This window comes from Haemorhous mexicanus, chromosome 10 (assembly GCF_027477595.1).
Source record: "Haemorhous mexicanus isolate bHaeMex1 chromosome 10, bHaeMex1.pri, whole genome shotgun sequence".
NCBI classification, from domain to species: domain Eukaryota; kingdom Metazoa; phylum Chordata; class Aves; order Passeriformes; family Fringillidae; genus Haemorhous; species Haemorhous mexicanus.
In genome coordinates, this window is record NC_082350.1 from 2,969,972 (window position 1) to 2,988,547 (window position 18,576).

The 18,576-nt window shown below is 42.4% G+C and overlaps 1 protein-coding gene across 1 annotated transcript in view; it reads left to right on the forward strand.

Moving 5' to 3' along the window:
* LOC132331513 (glypican-5-like) overlaps positions 1-18,576 on the forward strand; it is a 369,094-nt gene that overhangs the window by 200,112 nt on the left and 150,406 nt on the right. The window contains exon 7 of the mRNA XM_059854951.1: positions 5,851-5,971. Within this exon, the coding sequence (XP_059710934.1) occupies positions 5,851-5,971 (121 nt within the window). The remainder of the gene's footprint in view (positions 1-5,850; positions 5,972-18,576) is intronic.

Genomic DNA, 18,576 nt, shown 5'->3' on the forward strand with positions numbered 1-18,576 from the left:
TTCCAGCCCAAGGGCCAAATTATGAATAAATATAAGACAAAGCACACCATCTGGTGAGCCATGCCTGAGGTAACTGAATTGGTTTTTCAGGGGATCTCAAGGCTGGTTGAGTGGCTTCTCCATCTTTCCCATTGCTCCTCACTAAATGGCACACTGAGAGCTCTTCCCGTGCCTGTCCTCATCACCTTTCACCCCTGGGTCACTCAGGGTGGGTGCAGGCTGCTCTGGACTGGGCTGAGGCTGGAACAAACAGCTGCTGCACCCTGGCAAGCACAGGGCTGCAAATTCAGCATTTCAGCTCCCTCTGGTTCTGGCTGCACTGTGCTCTCTGCTCCTGGGGGTTTGCAGGCAGCACAGATCCCTGGGGTGGTTTCCTGCTTGATAAGTAATGCCCAAAGATGAAAGAAGCAGAGCTGATGTGAAATGATTGCTGCAAAGACTTTGTCTCAACACTTTATGATTTTGCTAGAAAATGACTGAAAAAAAAAATTAGGCAATTACTCCAGAGCTCCCTGGCTTTAGCAGGTTGGGAAAGCAGGTGTTTTATTTTAGGTGCTCCAGTCTGCAGGTTTCAGTGTGTTCTTCTCTCACTGAATAGTTTTTACATTTGTACAGAAAATAGGACAGTCACATTTTTATAACACCAAAAAATAAGTGGTGAGATGTGATTTTTTTAAGTCTCAGTCAGGAAGAGTTTGTCCTTCCCAGTGTGTCTCAGAAAGGTGTTGCTGCTTTAGCCCTTGCTGATCACAGTGGAATTATTCAACCAGTACCAACAAAAATGATGAAAAAAATGCATGGCAGATGATGAAATATTTCTGCTTAGATACTGCTGTCTCGATGTAGAGTGTGTAATTAATTTTTTTTAATGTGTTCACAAAATTAGAAACATCTCTGCAAATATATATTAATTTTTCTGAACAGTGAATTTTATCCTTCTTCTACATACATGGCAACTCTTGAGGTTGTATGACAAATGATTTCATCAAAAGCAGATTTTGTCCCATCGAGATGTTTGCTGCATTTCCTGGATTCCTTTGAACTGACTCTCAGGCTCAGATTTTCACCTTTGCCATGTGAGGTTTGATGTCCCATTCATCCCATAATGAAATAAAAATGAAGATAAAATTTTGATGGGTCAAATACTCAAGCAGAGAACAGAAAATTCAAATGAAGAGAACTGCCTTGAGGTGAAGTTCATGTTCAGGTATCCTGAATTTCCAGCACAGACAATCCTGAATTGCTCAGTGCCTGTTCCCAGCTCTGTGGGATGTGCTGGGGTCTTGCTCCATAATCCCTGATAATACTTGGAAAACCTGCCCACAGCACCCCATATTATTAATATGTCATTAATACATTATATATTTATATATAATGTATTTATAAACTATGTAAATTTATTCATAATCTATATATTGTATATTTTATACTATTCATTTTAATAATATATTACTTATGTATTATATATTATAGAATTAATACACATTTTATTATGTTTCTATTTTATATATTAATATTATATGTAGTTTAATATCTTTTACATCTATCTACAGAGATATATATACACACATAAATAATATATATAATATATTATATACTTATTATATACATATAATATAATATATATAATATATTTTATATATATATTATATATATATAGCTGTCCCTAATGCAGCTCCTGCAGTCATTTCCCTGGAATTCAAAGTTATTTCTGTTTATTAGAAAATCATTTTATTATTCAAAGTTATTTCTATTTTATATGCTTGCCTTTTTTTTAAAGGCATATTTATATATTATTTATTTATGTTATTAATATATTATATAATTAATACATATTTAATATATTTCTATTACATATAATAATGTTATATGTATTTTATATATTAGATATTTTATACATATAGAGATATATATACACACATATGCATACATATATATATAATATATATAATATATATAATATATATAATATATATAATATATATAATATATATAATATATATAATAAACTGCCCCTAACACAGCTCCTGCAGTGGTTTCCCTGGAATTCGAAGTTATTTCTATTGTACTATAAAATAATTTTATTATTCAAAATTATTTCTATTTTTTATGCTTGTTTTTTTTAAGGCATATTTGACTTTGAGAAAACTCTGTGCCTTGCTTCCTTTTCATATTAGGAATTTAAAAAGACACATTTCAGAACAGCATCTGGCTTTTTAAATTTTTTTTTTGGTTGGATATCTTAATTTATCTTTTTTTATTGATGAGATAAAAACATGCCTTCAGCTGAAATGCAGATATGTAAACAGCATTTCACTTTTTATCTTTTTTTAAACATGAGATGAGCCTGACCTAAGATTTAAAAAATTGATACTGTTCTTCTGAAATACTGAAAAGCTGGGTTTGTGAGGCTGGTGGGTTTTTTATAATTTGCTTTTGTTTTTTTTTTAAAGTATCATAGCTTAGGCTGATCAGTCAATGGAATAACACTGGCCTGAGGCTTGAGGTCTGGATGAAAATTGTCTGCACAAGCTGTTCCTGGGCTCCAGGGTACCAGTTACTCTCAGGAGTGTTCCAGTGACAATATTTTAGTAGAGCTTTCCTGGACATTCCTGCTGACATTTCTGGGTTTAGTTGAACAAAGTACTGCAGCTGTAACCAGAGTTAACAGTTCTACACTACAATATTTCAGTGAAATTGCAGGTTATTAAATAAAGCAAGCCAATTCCTGATCTTACTTAATGTACATTTCCAGTAATTCAGGATCTGATGTCAACCAAAAAAATGGTTTAGATAGTGCAAAGGAGTAAAATAATCAGATTATCTTTCAGGAAATGTATAGTGTTTATTCCAAAGCATTTTGAGGTGGTTCAGAGGTAGTAGAAGGCTCTGCACTCTGCAGGGTGGTGCTGTGGGTCAGAAGGACAAAAGGGCTGTTCCAGTGAGGCTTTGCCTCCTGCCTGGGCTGGGCTGGGCTGGGGATTGCTCCCTTCTTGTTGGGTGTGCACTTCTCCTGCAGTTCTCTGCCCTGCCTCCTCCTCCTCCTCAGGGGCTGGAACCCCTCTTCTCTCAAATCACCATCTTTGAAATCACCATCTCTCTCAAATCACCATCTCTCTGAAATCACCATCTCTCTGAAATCACCATCTTCTCTGAAATCACCATCTCTCTCAAATCACCATCTCTCTGAAATCACCATCTCTCTGAAATCACCATCTTCTCTGAAATCACCATGTCTCTGAAATCACCATCTTTGAAATCACCATCTCTCTCAAATCACCATCTCTCTGAAATCACCATCTTCTCTCAAATCACCATCTCTCTCAAATCACCATCTCTCTCAAATCACCATCTCTCTCAAATCACCATCTTCTCTGAAATCACCATCTCTCTGAAATCACCATCTCTCTGAAATCACCATCTTTGAAATCACCATGTCTCTGAAATCACCATCTTTGAAATCACCATGTCTCTGAAATCACCATCTCTGAAATCACCATCTTTGAAATCACCATCTTCTCTCAAATCACCATCTCTCTGAAATCACCATCTTCTCTGAAATCACCATCTTCTCTCAAATCACCATCTCTCTCAAATCACCATCTTCTCTCAAATCACCATCTTTGAAATCACCATCTTCTCTGAAATCACCATCTCTCTCAAATCACCATCTCTCTGAAATCACCATGTCTCTCAAATCACCATCTCCTGCTTGCTCTGAGTCTCCCCAGGCTCAGGGTTGTCCTAGCAGGGATCTCCCAGGGAGAGCACACAGGACAGCACAGCTTGGAATCACATTTTTAAAAAATGAATTTCACCCTGTACATCATCAGGACAGCAGCATATATGCAGAAATATTTTGTCATCTGCCACACATTTTTTCATCATTTCTGTTGGTACTGGTTGAACAATTCCTCTGTGATCAAGAAGGGCTAAACAGGTTATTATAGGAAAACCCAAGAGCTGCCTTTGTGCCCTGCAAGTCTTTCTCCTCCTTTGCCACCAGCTTTTTACCCCATTCATGGGGCAGATCCCATCTGTTTCACACTCTGGTTGCTTTTCTGGGCTTTTCCACTGGGGCAGGTCACAGTCCAGACTGTTGTATTCACAGGGGAGAGAGAATGATGCATCTGACTCCCATCTTATCAGAGGGCTAATTAATTACTTCATTATACTATATCATTCTATACTATAATTAAATTTCATCTAAACTGAATCTGCCAAGCACTCAACTGCACTGAACTGCCCAGAATCTGGTGACTGTCACCCAACAGTCCTGACACACACACACCTGGCCCTGACAGGCCAAGGAACCAAAACACCATCCCTGTGGGCAAGCAATCTCCATATTGCATTCTAGTTTGTCACAAACACAGGCACAGCAAATGAGATAAGAATTGTTTCTGGGAAGAATTGTGCCTTGCTTTTCTCTGTGAACAGAAATGTGGCTGCAGCAGACCAGGCTGGGCACCTCTGACGTGCTGCTGGTGGCACCAGGGAGGTGAAGGAGCTGAAGCAGGATTCACAGAGATTCCATGCAGCCTGTGACACGTGCAGTTTAGTGAAGCTGTGTGATGAATCTAACTGTGAACAGCAGCAGTATCTGTGCATAATGCATGCATAGCTCCAGAGCTTGAAAGAGGGAGTCCTTAATCATGGGTGGAACTTGAAGGATGGGAGAGCCCCTTTGTCTCTGTGGGCTGTGAACTCTCACTCACTCACTCACTCACTCACTCACTCACTCACTCACTCACTCACTCACTCACTCACTCACTCACTCACAGGCCCTGTTCTCCTGGTGATGATGTGTGGAAGGGAGGATTTAGCAGCAGCAGTGAGTGTGAGCTGCCTGAGCCTGGCTTTGCCCGTTCTGGTCCCTTTGAGGGCTCTGGCATTGCTGCTGCTGCTCTCTGAACTCTCCATGTTTGTGCAAGCTCCATGCACTGCTGGAGGTTTGTAATTGCACTTAGGGGCAGTTGATGGAGCCTGGTGAGTCACGGGGAAAACAACAATGTCATTTGCTGAAAAACACCCCAGCCAGCCCAGAGGTTTCTTGATCCTGGGTAATAGTGGTGTAAGCCTGCAGAGAAATTCCAACAGCTCTAACCAGGAGGTGAATGCAGAGCAGTCAAGAGCAGTGAAAAGGAAAACCCTTGCATTTTGCTGCTCTGGAGGAGTTTCTGATCAGACAAAGCAGCACACACAGGGAATGCCCAGACAGACTGTGCAGGCCAGGAGCTGATCCATTAAACTAAAGTTGTCCTGTTGTACAAGTAGATGATCTCAGGAAGCTGTCACGTGTCCCTGTACTTCCACAGTGGGTCACCAGGAGTTTGTTTTCACATGATGAACTGTGCTGAGCATTCAAATAATGCTAGGTGAGTAAAGGTGAAGGCAGGTAAGATGCAGCAGGGTTGTGGATTTTTAGAATCCACTCCACCCTTGGCTTCAGAGTAATAGTTCAGGTGGGTTCTTCCTGGGGACACGAGTCCAGCTGGCTCTGCTTCTGAGCCCTGCCCTCATTTTGGGTGTGTTATTGCATGCTGCTGCCTGGAAGAACTTGAGAATGTTAGTTACAAATGTTCAAATGTTAAATTATGAATGAAACAAACCTCTCCATGGTTTATGAAATTGCTGTTGGTTCATGACTTGAATAGTTTAAAGTGGTAAATGATACTACAAGAAACTGTGACTTTAATTCTGGTTGGTGTATTTTAAAACATAAATATTTATAATAAATTTCATTCCCATTTGCAAAACATTTTCTTTTTGTAAGTCCCTTGTAATACAGTTCTTGATTCTGATGGATGTGGTTCCAGTCCCTGATGTGTTATTGCTTCTGTTTTTCAGTTATACCAGCAGAGTTGTTTCCAATGGACTGAAGGCACAAATTAATAATCCAGAACTGAAAGTCAGAGGATTGGACCCACTCATCAAAAATTTAATTGATAAACTTCAGCACTTTAATCAAGTAAGTAATTTTCCAAGATAAAACCATTTTATCATGGAGCTGAAGGTAAAATCTCCAGGTGGAGATTCATGCTCATATTCCATCGTCATATCCCACCCTGCAGGGCTGCAGGCCTGAGGTAGCTGTGGTGTGGGCTTGGCTAAAGGCAGCTGAAGGTCCCAGCTGGGCTGTGAGCTCCAGTGAGGCAGAATTCCCTGGAAATTGCTCCCTGGCTGCTGCTGAGGTGCCCCAGGAGCCTGGGCTGCAGCTGCTCCTGCTGGGACACTCCTGGCCTGGGCACTGTCCTCTGGTTGTGCAGCTTCCTGCTCCTCCCTGTGGGGTTGAGCCCTTTTCTGGCCCAGAGATGGGGCAGCTGAGAGGTGTTTTAAACACTTTTATTCCATTTTCAGCCTCATGAGAAGGGGGAGACAGTACAGATGTTACAATTCATGCCATCATTATCAGAAGCCAACTATTTCCTAATTACAATAAATTATAAACATTTCTTGGCCTATCAGCTCTAGCCACACCATGCTGTAAATGCCCTTAAGTTAATCAGCTAAGATTACTCTTTGTGGGTCCTACTGCAGTACATCTTTCATAGTTCTATTTCTCCAAAGTATCCAGTCTTATTTGCCAGGCCATCCTTTGAAAATTACTTCTGGTTCCATTTCTCTCTCACCAGTGTCTGTCCCATTCCAGGGCATTTCTAAGTCTGCATTTCTTACCTCAAGGCTTGCATACAGATACACACTGTGTGAGCTTTCTGTCAAGCTTTGAAAGTTCTCTACAAATCCATTTCCCACACTCAGGGCTGTAGAACCAACAGATCAAACCCAAAATGAGCCTGGGAGGGTGTGACAGCCATACTGGAAATGCTGAAGTCAGGACAGGGGATGCTCCAAGATGAATTCACCTTGCTCCTAGAAAAACATTTCCTTCACAGGCCTTCCTCTGCCCAAAAGTTCAGGTAACCTCTGGGTTTGTCAGAGATGTGGTTAAGCTGTGCCTGCCTCTGCCATCTGTGTGAGTCCCACAGATGCTTGTGGCATTGGAATAAATCACATGGCACTCTGTGGTGTTTGCCAGGTGAGAGAGGAGAGTTGGACTCCATGTTCTCAGAAGGCTGATTTGTTATTTTATGATATTAATTATATTAAAGAATATAATATAAAGCTATACTAAAGCTAAAGGAGAAAGGAGACATCAGAAGGCTTCACAAGAATGAATAATAAAAACCTGTGACTGACTCAAGAGTCTGACACAGCTGGCTGTGATTGATCATTAACTCAAAACAATTCACATGGAACCAATCAAACATTCACCTGGTGGTAAACAATGTCCAAGCCACATTCCAAAGCAGCAAACACAGATCATTATTATTTACATTTTTCTCTGAGGCTTCTCAGCTTCCCAGGAGAAGAATTCCTGGTGAAGGGATTTTTCAGAAAATATCACAGTGACAGGATTCCATTTTCTTCATGGTGGAAGAAGCTGAGCTGATTAAAAACCACACACTTTTATGGACAGGTATGATACAGGTGGACCTGGTTGGTCCTCAGTCAAGATCCCTCACACCAGTGGCTCATTAGACACACCACCCTCTTGTAAACATTCTCAGGAGAAAACAACACCAGCTGCAAAGATTAAGAATTGTTTTAATTTCTTCTCTGCTGTGGTGGTGTTCACAGGGGTCCCAGGAAGGAAGAGATGAGAAGCTTGACTCCATGTTTCAGAAGCTGCTTTATTATTTTATGATATCTATTATATTAAAGAAAATGATATATTAAAACTATAATAAAAGAATAAAGGATGTCATCAGAAGGCTAGCAAGGAATAGAAAGGAATGATAGTGAAATCTTGTGACTGACCAGAGAGTCCAAGACAGCTGGATTGGGATTGACCATTAATTAGAAACAAGCACATGGACCAATCAAAGATGCAGATAATCATTGTTTACATTTCGTTTCTGAGGCCTCTCAGCTTCTCAGGAGAAAAGATCCTAGCAAAAGGAGTTTTCATGAGACATGTCAGTGACACTCTGGGCTTCCCCAGAACTTCACAGAGCAATGCCTGGGATGTTTATCTGCCTCTCTCCTCTGAGCAGTTCACACCCCTGGCACCCCTGGTGCTGCTGCCATCCTCCCGAGCTCAGTGTGCCTCCCTGTGCCTGAGATGCTCTGGGAGCTCCAGAGCTGCAGCCAGCAGCTTCAACGAGATTGATGTTCATTTAGAGCAGGCATGTTCTGCTGGCAGCCTGCAGGGCTGCTCTCAGCAGAGGTGTGTGCACTCCAGTCTGCTCACCATTTCCACCAGTAAAGAGTGTGGGGATGGAAAGAGTGGGGAACACCCTGGTGGGTGGGTGGGTGGGTGTGCAGCAGGAAGAATCACCTGCACAGGTAAAACTGAGGGGAGCTGCTCAGTCAGGATCTGGGAGGTTGTTAAGGCTGTGGCTGGAAGTCAGGAATTCCTCTGCTTGCTCCTAAAAAAATGCTCCTTACCTCCTTACCTCTCATCAACCAAATCTATAAATCCATAATCTAAGCTGTAATTAGTGTTTTTATTAAATCCTGCTGGTCTGAAAATTCTCCTGTTCTGAAGGCTGCAGTTTAGGGATGCTTTGTGTTTGATTTAACTCACCATGGGGGATTACAACCACCAGGCTGGTGCAGTGCTTAATATTGCACTGCAATAGGCATTATGTGGTCAGATTGATGAAAAGGATAATTCATTATTTATCTGTCTTTGCATGCTATAAAGTAGAGTGTTAATTTACTTTATAAATATTAGATCTATCCATCTGTGTAATAGTGCTCTATAAACACTGACAATAGGAAATAGTTAGAAATAGATTAAATCAAAAGTAGATGTGTATTGGAAATTCTGTTTCTTTGTCTGCTGTAGAAAAATAAAAACCTGCCTGCTCTGAGCTGCATACCAATTTTCTTAAATTACATACATTTTAAAAACAGTCTCAAAAGCACTTTTTAGCCAGCAGAATAAAATCCAGCTCTTGGCTCTCTCTGTAAGTTGGAAGTGTTGCTTTTTGGTACTTGTAGGAGTTTCAGGAGAATATCTTCTTTAAGTAAATGTAACTCCCATCAGATTGAGGTGCTTAGCAAGAATGGATTCCAAGGGTGAAGGATTAAACAGAATACTGATTATTGCCCTAAGATGGTTTGTTCTTAAGTACTTAGAATAATATAAAATCCTTTGATCATAATTTTAGTAAGATTTCTTTGGAGATCAAAGCATCAAAGAAGTTGCTAAATATCTGAGGCTTTCACATACAACATCAAACACATGTAGCTGTTTTCTACTGCTTGGATTTTTGTTTCAGTTGTGATATTATTGTACAAATAACAACTGACACTGAAAAGCCAATTAAATCAGGAGTTTAAAGTGACATCAATAGTGTGTGTAGACTGTAGAGTTATACAGAGTTCCATTCCTAACTTTACGGACAAATTGAAGTTTTTCATAAGAATACATTTTTAAATTTTTTTTTTTTTAGTGATGTGTAGGGTGAAATGTAAGCCCTGCTCAGATAAGGTGTTGTCTGTGTATCTCCTGAAACATTTGCAGCACTGTTTGGAGCAGTGGGTGCACACAGAAGCAGTCCCAGAGGGGCAGGAAGCCTGGGGAGCAGAGAGCAGAGCCATGCCCACAGTGTGCATCCCAGGGGATCTGGTGTGCCTGGGCCCCAGCAGTCTCCCAGCCCTCCCATAATATTGCTGAACTCCCAGAGGGAAGAATATCCTTGGGTAGGAGAAGGCTGTGATGAGATTTTTAAAGGAATAACATTTCTGTCTCAAGGAAACGAGCTGGGTCTGTCCCTCAGGCAGCCTGGACCTGCTGGATTTCACTTTCTCTCTGGTTTTCAGAGGGGTTTGAAATCAGAATAACCTGCTCTGGATCAGTTTGCTGAGGCTGGGGAGAGCTATGTTCAAATCAACAGGATTCATTTTCCTACCAGATTTGCCTTAGCTCAGCAGTTCCAAAGGATTTCTGGAGCAAATCTCATTGCTGCTGTCTGTGATGGTTTCTCTGCCACCTTCTTCTTCCACTCCTCCTCCTCCTCCTCCTCCTCCTCAGCAGCCTCTGTCAGGCCAGCAGGGCTTGGCCACTGTGAGCAGGAGTGGCTCTGGCCAGGCAAAAATTCCCTCACTGAAATCCCACCCTGACTGGCTTTGCCCTTCCTTTGTGAGCTCCATGTCATGTCCACAGAGATGAAAAATCCAACAACTCTATTGACCCTAAATCTCCTGGCTGTGAACAAAACTCTTGTCCTGCTCCTGTTCTGGTTGGTGCATTCCAGCTCCATGTCACAAATAATCTGTATGCAAGGCATCTTCCATTTCTGCTGTCACTTAGGCTGAAATGCCACTTTGGTGGAGATTATAGAAGCTCCTCATTTTTTATTTTTTTTCATCTGGGACTTAAATCCTCAGCACATCGTTGTTGGTTTTTTTTCCTAAAATGATTATGCAAATAGCAGGCTATTTTATATCCACTTGGCAAAGCTGGGAGTAAAGTGAAATTTAGAGAATATTATTCAACAATTACTGTTATTTGCATCCCTGACAGATAAGGTGGTTGAAGGGTTTATTGTTAGTGGCTGATGCACATATCAATAGAATTACTGAGCTACAATTTACAGTAACTTCTGGTAATGCAAAAGCACATCAAGTGAAGTCCCAGGTTGATGGGGGGAAAAAGCAGAAGGAATAACATCTTTTCCTCCCTCTTTTTTGTGAATAGAGCAGGTGTGAGCCACAATTGATGTTAAACACCATGATGCCCCATTGCACCTTCTTTGAGTGCTGCTTCCCACCACAAAATCACACTGAAATGTTTCAATGTTTCTCTTCAGCCTAATGCTTTTCATAGCTCAAACTGAGCTGGTTCTCAGACCAAGGTTAAAAATCCTCAAGGGTCAATTGCCCTGAGAAGAAATGAGAATGCTGGGAAAAGTGAAAAAGCTGTGGCTGTACCCTTACTAGCAGGGAGGTATCAACATTCTCAAGGGATTATAATATCATAAGCATTCTACAGGTTTGACTTATTTGGTTTTTGTCAGCCTGAATCTCCTCCTGACAGGTTTTGTGAATCAGTGTGTTTTGTTCCTGTCAGAGATAAATGCTCAGGGCATGGCTGGAGTTCAAGGTAGTGCAGAAAATGAGAGTAATGTCAAAGCAAATCTTTCTGAATGTGGACCCATGTATTTTATTTTTTTCCTCTCTGCCAGAGTCTCATGGATCTGCCAGCTGAGCTCAGAAATGCATGGAACTTAATTCCTTTCAGACCTCCATACAGAGGGTTCTGTTAGAGCAGAGTTCAAAGCAGCAGCACTGAGATGTTTCATTCCAATAATATGAGCCAGCCATAATTTAATCTTGAAAGTGAATTTAGTTGAGTTATACAATAGGGAATAATACAATAAATCATTTAAGTAGTACTTAATTTAAAAGTGTGTATTTTTTTAGACATCTATAAAATTTATTACCTTGTAGAGTTTTTATATGAGATATGAGTGCAGACAAGTTGGTTTGATTTTTAGCCAAAGTTGTAGCTGACTTGGACTAGGCTTCAGAATTTTCTGTTCTTGGTTTCATCCAGTGAAAGCATGGAAGGAAAGGCATCACCTGAGAAAGATTGTTGCTCTCCTGCTTCTGTCCCCTGGTATTTCAAAGCCTGCCCAGGCTTTGAACAGGTACCACTGCTTGTCCCCCCCAGCCCTCCCCAGAGCTGTCACTGTCCCAGAAATGGCCCTTTCCCCTCCCAGCAGTGGCAGCTGCAGGACACAGCAGAGGTGTCACTTCTCCAGGGCAGCCTCAGAGGTGGGTCTTGCCTCAGCTTGTCTGCAGCCAGGTAAAATGCAATTTTTCACTGCAGGAAACACCTCTGCAGCTGTGCTGGTCCTTTCTGAACTCACCTCCCTGGGAAGGCACTAACAGCCCTCAGCCCCTCTGTCTCCCAAAGCAAACAGCAGGATAATTGAATTGATACCACATTTATTGGCTGATCAATGGATAGCACCAAGACATGCACATATTAGAGGAAAATGAAGACAGAATTAATGAAACCTGAAACAATTATGTTTAGGGTCTTGTGAAGACCAGGAGAGACCAAATGAACTGAATTGTTTTGGTTTTTTATTTCCTGCCCTGCTGCATAAAAATTGTTCACCCTTATAGTCAAATAAACTATCATCTCAGATTTCTTCAGCAATTATACAAAATTTGTTTCTCATCCTGTTTTTTTTTCAATATGTTTGTCCTTAGTGGATTCATGGGCAGTTTTTCTTCTCCCCTGCTAAGTTAAACATATCTTTGCTTCCAGATTTGGATGCTGAATGTTCAGCTCTGAGATAAGTTGTGATCTTTTTCACAATCCATATGCAATGAAACAATTCATCCCAGTGCTTGAAACAATCCAGTTTACTCAGAGACTGAGAATGATCTGCCTCTCTGTGGTCTCTTCTGTGTGGTTTTCTGTTTCTTAGGAAATACAGATATATATATATATATATAGATATATATATATATATTAAAAAATTATATATTTTTATATATATATAAATATAAATGTAAAAGTAGAGCAGCTGACAGGGATTTTGTCACTGGGCTGTTCATCTGGAGATGTGGGATCTCCTCATTCAGGGCTGGGCAGCTCCAGGCTGTGGGCAGTGGTTTTCTTCTCTCCAATTCTCCTGGATTTTAAGAAGAAAGGCAGTTTGGAAGTTCTAACCTTGGTTCTGTTGTGGCACTAAAACTCCTGTCAAAGCCAGAGGTTTGTCCATGAATCAGAACAGGAGAATTCTTTCTAGTCCAGGGCACTGAGAAAACATCACTGGAACATTGTTTTATGGGCATCATATGTTAAAATTGTAATTTGGTGCTAATTGAGATACAAACCATCCCTGGCTGAAACCAGTGAACTTTTGCTGCTCTGAGGGCTGCAGTTTATTTGTTTGGGTTTTTTAAACCCAGTGACTTGAGATGGAATTAAATAATTTTAATTAGAATTGAGAAATTACCTTTTAGTACTAGAACCAGCAGCAGGATTTCAGTAGAAACAGTAATGTGAAATACTGGCTCCACTAAAGTCGAATTTAGCATTTTAAAACATGACAAATCTAAACCTCAGTGTAAATCCAGCATATCTTATTATATGCTAGCAAATATATAATGCTAAAATGGCCTTTTATTATTCATGTGTTGTGTCTCAGAGTGTGCTGTGCTATTTGTCTTGCAAGCCTTCTCAGAAATTATTTGCCCAGATGGACCATTGCATGTGTTTTGTTTTGCTCATTGTGGGAAATGAGTCTTAATAAATCAAAATCACATCTTGAATCTCAGAAGTGACTTGAGCCAAGTGGAGGAGAGGAGGGCAGAGCTCCTGTTCCCATCTAGAACTGAGCCAGAGCATTTGACCCACAGAAAAACACAGCTGGGGGAGATTACTCTGAAAAAACAAATGTGGGCTCTGTCCCTTGGGGTGGGTGCCCAGCTCTTGCAGCTGCTGAGTGGAACCTGAGCCCTGGAAGTGGTTTGGGTGCTCTGTGGAATTGCTGGGGAGAGGATGGAGGAGGGATGTGCTGTGAGCTGGGCAGGGCAGGGTGGGAGCTGGAGGGCTGCAGTGGGCACCAAGGCCAGGAGCTGCTCCTGCACCTCCCTTGCTGGGCTCTCACAGGGGAGGGGACTCATGGACCTGGCCTCTTGGTCTGGATGGGAATTGATTGTTTTATAGACAGAAAGTCAGCATTGAATTAATGAATTGAAATTACAAATTCATACCTGTTTTCTTCTTTTACCTATATTTTTCTGATCACTCCAGTCATTCTGAGCTACATGCATTGTTTAGGTAATTACCATTAGAAGTGAGATCATGGTATTTACTTTTGGTCTAATTCCTGAGGTACAATAACATGCTTATTTTTGGAGGTGGTAAGTTCAGCATAATAGGAAAAGCAAGCAGAGCTTTATGGGTTTATCATTGTTTTCTTTAGGATAAAGGTCTTGAAACAATTGATTGATTATTGTCCAAAAGCAAGAGCAAGGTCATTTTCCTCTCTTTCTGTTCTGCTGCTGAAGGGAGCAGGCAGGCAGAAAAAGCAGGGGAGGGGAGCAGGACCAAGGCCATCAAACCCAGCCCTGTTCTGTGGAGCTGCACTGCTGGGGGTGAGTGGATTCTTGCTGCTGAAGGATTCAGCCACTTCCTGTGGGGAAATGTCAGGGTTTGGTGGTGGCACAATGCCAGTGCCCCCATGAAAATGTATTCTCCCCTTGGGTGCTGTGAGATGTGACCAGAAATAGAGCAAAGCAGGCTCCAGCTTAGGAATAAAGGAAAGAGCTTTATTAACTCACAATATGAAGAAAAGGAACACAGAACTCAGAATTAAAACCTTCCTCCTCCTCCTCCCCCCAATTTCCACCACCACACAAACTAGAACCTTAGATTCTCAATCCAGTTATGATACCAAATGTGATCCAGGCCTCCTGAGCAACTGACCAGTGTGATCAAGCAGAAGCCCTTTATTGTTTACATTGCACACATATTTATAGATTCTGCAGACTGCTGAGTACACACTGCTTGGTTGGTGCCTTTGTCTCGTCCCTCATTTTCTGCCTGCATTTCTCACAGTATGGCACTGGTTACAGTCCAGGAGCTTCACAGTCCTCTCTCATCCAGCTCCTGCAGTCTTGGTATTCAGTTTCTCAGCCTCTTCTTTCTTAATTTAGCACAGTTTATGTTCCAGTAGCCTTGATGAATTCCTGAGGCTTTGATACCAAACTGAGAAGCAGTGCTGGTGCACACCATGGCCAACCCCTTGCAAATACATTGCAGCAACTCCCCAGCTACAGCAAACCTCGTGGCTCCAGCAGGGATGTGGGTTGTGTTGCAGCACAGCTTGATGAACCAGACCTGGGCTGGAAGCCAGCTCAGGTGTCCCTGTGAGCCTGGGTTGGCTGCCCAGTGCCAGCCCAGGAGCTCCCTGCACAGGGGGCAGGTCCTGGACAGCACCTGCAGCCCTCAGGTTTGGGTCACTGAGCTGGGACAGCTTCAGGTGAGATGTTCTCACCTGTCTGCCCAGGCAGGCACCCTCTGGGTCTGTGTCCCCAGTGCAGGGTGTGGGGAGTTAAAACCTGTGGATGTTTGGTGCCATGTGAGCAGTCTTGTCCTTCTTGGAGAGCAGAAGAGCTGATGGTGGGGGTGAGGTGAGGATGTCCAAACTTCCCAGGGTGGTCTCTGAAGGAGGGAACAGGGCCATGAGCAAGGCAGAGGAGTTCTTGCTCTACCCTGCTCTTCTGGCAGTGTCTGTTGCCTCACACTTTGGAATTGAGAGAGCAAGGCTGAGTGCTGGAGAGAGGCCTTGCCAGGAAGAGCTTTTCTCTCCTACTTAGGGAAACATTCACAAGGAATTAGTGAATAGGAGGACTAAAAGGAACAATCCCCTTTTTCAGGCACAACCACTGCTGTGGAACAGCATTTTTTGTCACTTCAAAGAAATTCAGTCTTAAAAGAGGCCTGTTCTGCTTCTGACACTGGCACTGGTTTGGTGTTGTGCTTGTAAAGGTTTGGGTGTCTTACATCTCACACAGCCCTGAGCCAGGCTGGGAGTTCACCAAACCCAGAACTGATCCTAGCTTATCAGACTCTCATTTTCCTCATCTCTTCACAAGCTCCTCGATGTGTGTAGGACCAACCTAATCAGTAAAATCAAAAAGCACCAGTCAGACACGGTCACTGCTGCTCCTGCTCTGTGGTCCAAAGCAGGATGCAGCTCTGAAATGCCCACAGAGCTCCTGGAGCTTCTCTGCAGCCTGTTGCCCAAAGCTGGGGGATCTCAGAGCTGTGGGTGCTGGGCTGGGCTCCCCAGGTGCAGGGAGGTGTCCTCTGCCCCACCACAGAGCTGGGAGCCTGCTGGGGTCCCAGCTGTGGGGGTCCCACTGTGGGTTTCTCTGGGTCAGGACTGAAGGCACTCCAGACAGTGGGTTCATGTTGGGACTCAGGTGTTTATTATTTCTTATCAGTAAAACAGCCTCACTGCTGGGAGTTCTGCACCTTTTCATCAGAAGGCACAAAATGCCCAACAATCTCTTGGCACAAGGGCTTTTAAGACTAAAGTATCCAATGAAGAGCTGACACCTGGATTATTTTCCCTTTTACCCCAATAACTGATCCCACAGAGCCCCCAGTGCAGACTTCTCTGCCCAATTACAAAATGCCACCCAAACCCATGGAGAAGGAGGAAGAAGCAGCATGAAGAAGAAACCCAGGACAGCACCCTGTGCCTCCATCTTGCTTCCATCCACAACATCCTAAAAATCCCACACCCTCAATTTCTCACCCAGTGACACACCCACACTGCTCTCTATCATCTATTGCACACTTCTGTGGGTTCCAGTCTATCTTGGAGTCTGGGGAACTTTCTCCATGGATGAGGGTCAGAGTCAGAGCTGCCCTGGGGGTCAGGGCACCCCAGAGCAGACAGAGGAATATTCCCAGTGCCCTGGGTTTGCACAGGAGCCTTCTGCCATCCTGATCCTGGCACACCTCTCCTCAAGTACAGCAATTCCTGCTTCTCCAGGGAAACACTTCTCTCTCAGCAGCATCAGTTCTGTGTGGCTGCCAGCCTGTTTTCTCCTTGCAGAGCTCAGTGCTGCACACTGATCTCACTGATCAGAATTCCCACCATTCCCACCAGGCACCAGAGGCTGGGAGTTACCTGCCAGCCTCACCTGCCTGCTGACTGACATGGGTGAGCAGGGAGTGAGCACAGCAGTGAATCTTTTATTAATAAGGCTAACTGTCTCTTGTTATAAGGTTTTTAACGTTACACTATCTAATTAAGAAATGACACCTAAATTATTTTCACTTTTAACCTAATAACTAATCACTTGAAGTCCACAATGTGGACTTCTCTCTCTAATTATAAAAAATTACCTAAACCTATGAGAAAGAAGGAAGAAGAAGGTGAAGAAGAAGGAAGAAGAAGGTAAAGAAGAGCAACCACTCTAAACTAGAGTTTTGGAACTACCTAGAACTTAACTCCAGAGCTACCACTCTAAAACCTCTGTCTTGCCTTATGTTTATTGCTATACTCTAAAACTCCAAACTCTAAGTTTTCTACTCTGTGATATTACACACTTCTAATTAAACTCCTCACCCATAATCTCAGTGTTATCAGTCAATTTTGGAAGCCTTTTCTACAGCTTCAGGTCAAATGCAGTGCTCTCCTGGGGGTCAGAGTCTGTCAGTACAGAAAGTCTGAAATTCTCAGCATCCAGACCTCCAATACATGAGGTGTGAGAAAATCTTCTCACAGGGAGTATCCCTTCTGTTTATAACTGCTTGCTTCTTATTTTTTTGTCTCCTTGCTTTTGTGTCAGTTCTTGGAGGTTTGCAAAGAATATGAGTTCAGCTAATGTGAAAAGGTTTAGTAGGAATTTCACAAACCCTACCAGGCTCTCATTTTCACCACCTGTGACTTTTAGGAGCATATAGATTGGTTGATTAGTCTTTACCCTTCTTTTTACTGGCCTTTCTTCCCCATATTGCAATGTTTTGTTTCTGAAAATGAGCCTCATTTGAGCCAATTGTACAACAATTGAGTTAGTTGTGTTATTCAAAGGCACAACAAACTGAGTGTATCAGCTGATTTCATTCCACTCCAGACAGTCTGTGCAGTTTGCTCCTAACTCAGTTCAGCCCTGTGCAGGTACATGGGCTGAGGAGAAAAACCTAGCAAGGAATGGCTTTGGTCCTGGGAGACTTTGGCACAGTTTTCCATGAACATTGTTGCTGGTTTGGGTTTGTTGTTTGGGTTTTTTTTCTTCTCTGTTTCTGTTGAGGTTGGGATTGAAGGCACTCCAGACAATATTCCGTGTTCAGACTCAGATGTTTAATATTTCTTATCTACATCACATCACAGTCCTGAGTTCTACAGCATTCTACTAACCAGCCACAGAATGGCTCACTGTCTTTCTCTGCAAGGCCTTTTAAGGATAAACTGTCCAATTAAGAAATGACACCTAAATTATTTTTACTTTTAACCCAATAACCAACCACCCTTGACCAGCAATGTGGACTTTTCTGTCCAGTCACACAAAACCACCCAAACCCATGGAGAAGAAGGTGAAGAAGAAGGAGCAGCCTCTGCCCCAAAACCTCCATCTTGCCCTATATGTATTGCTATATTCTAAACCCTTAAACCTTAAACTCTAAGTTTTCCATTCTGTGATATTACACACTTCTATTCAAACTCCACACAATGTCAGAATTCAGGACATCCCTCAGGCTGTCCTGGATTGCTCAAACCCCTGCCAGGGGGCTCAGAGACCCTGGCACAGAGCCCAAGACACCTGTGACTTTGATTATGACCCATGGAAAAAATTACCAACCTTGGATGAGGATCTGCAAGCCACGAAAGTCTAAGCAAAATAATAATTAGTTTGTCATAGGGTGAAAAACAGATTTTTGGGGTTTTTAGAACAGGGGTTCAGGGGCAAGATGGAGGAATCTGGGCATGTCCAGTCTTTCTCCTTCTTCTTCTTGGCCTCCATCTTCTGCTGTGATGTTGACACTTTTAGATTGGCTTAGAGTAGAAGCTCACTGTCTAA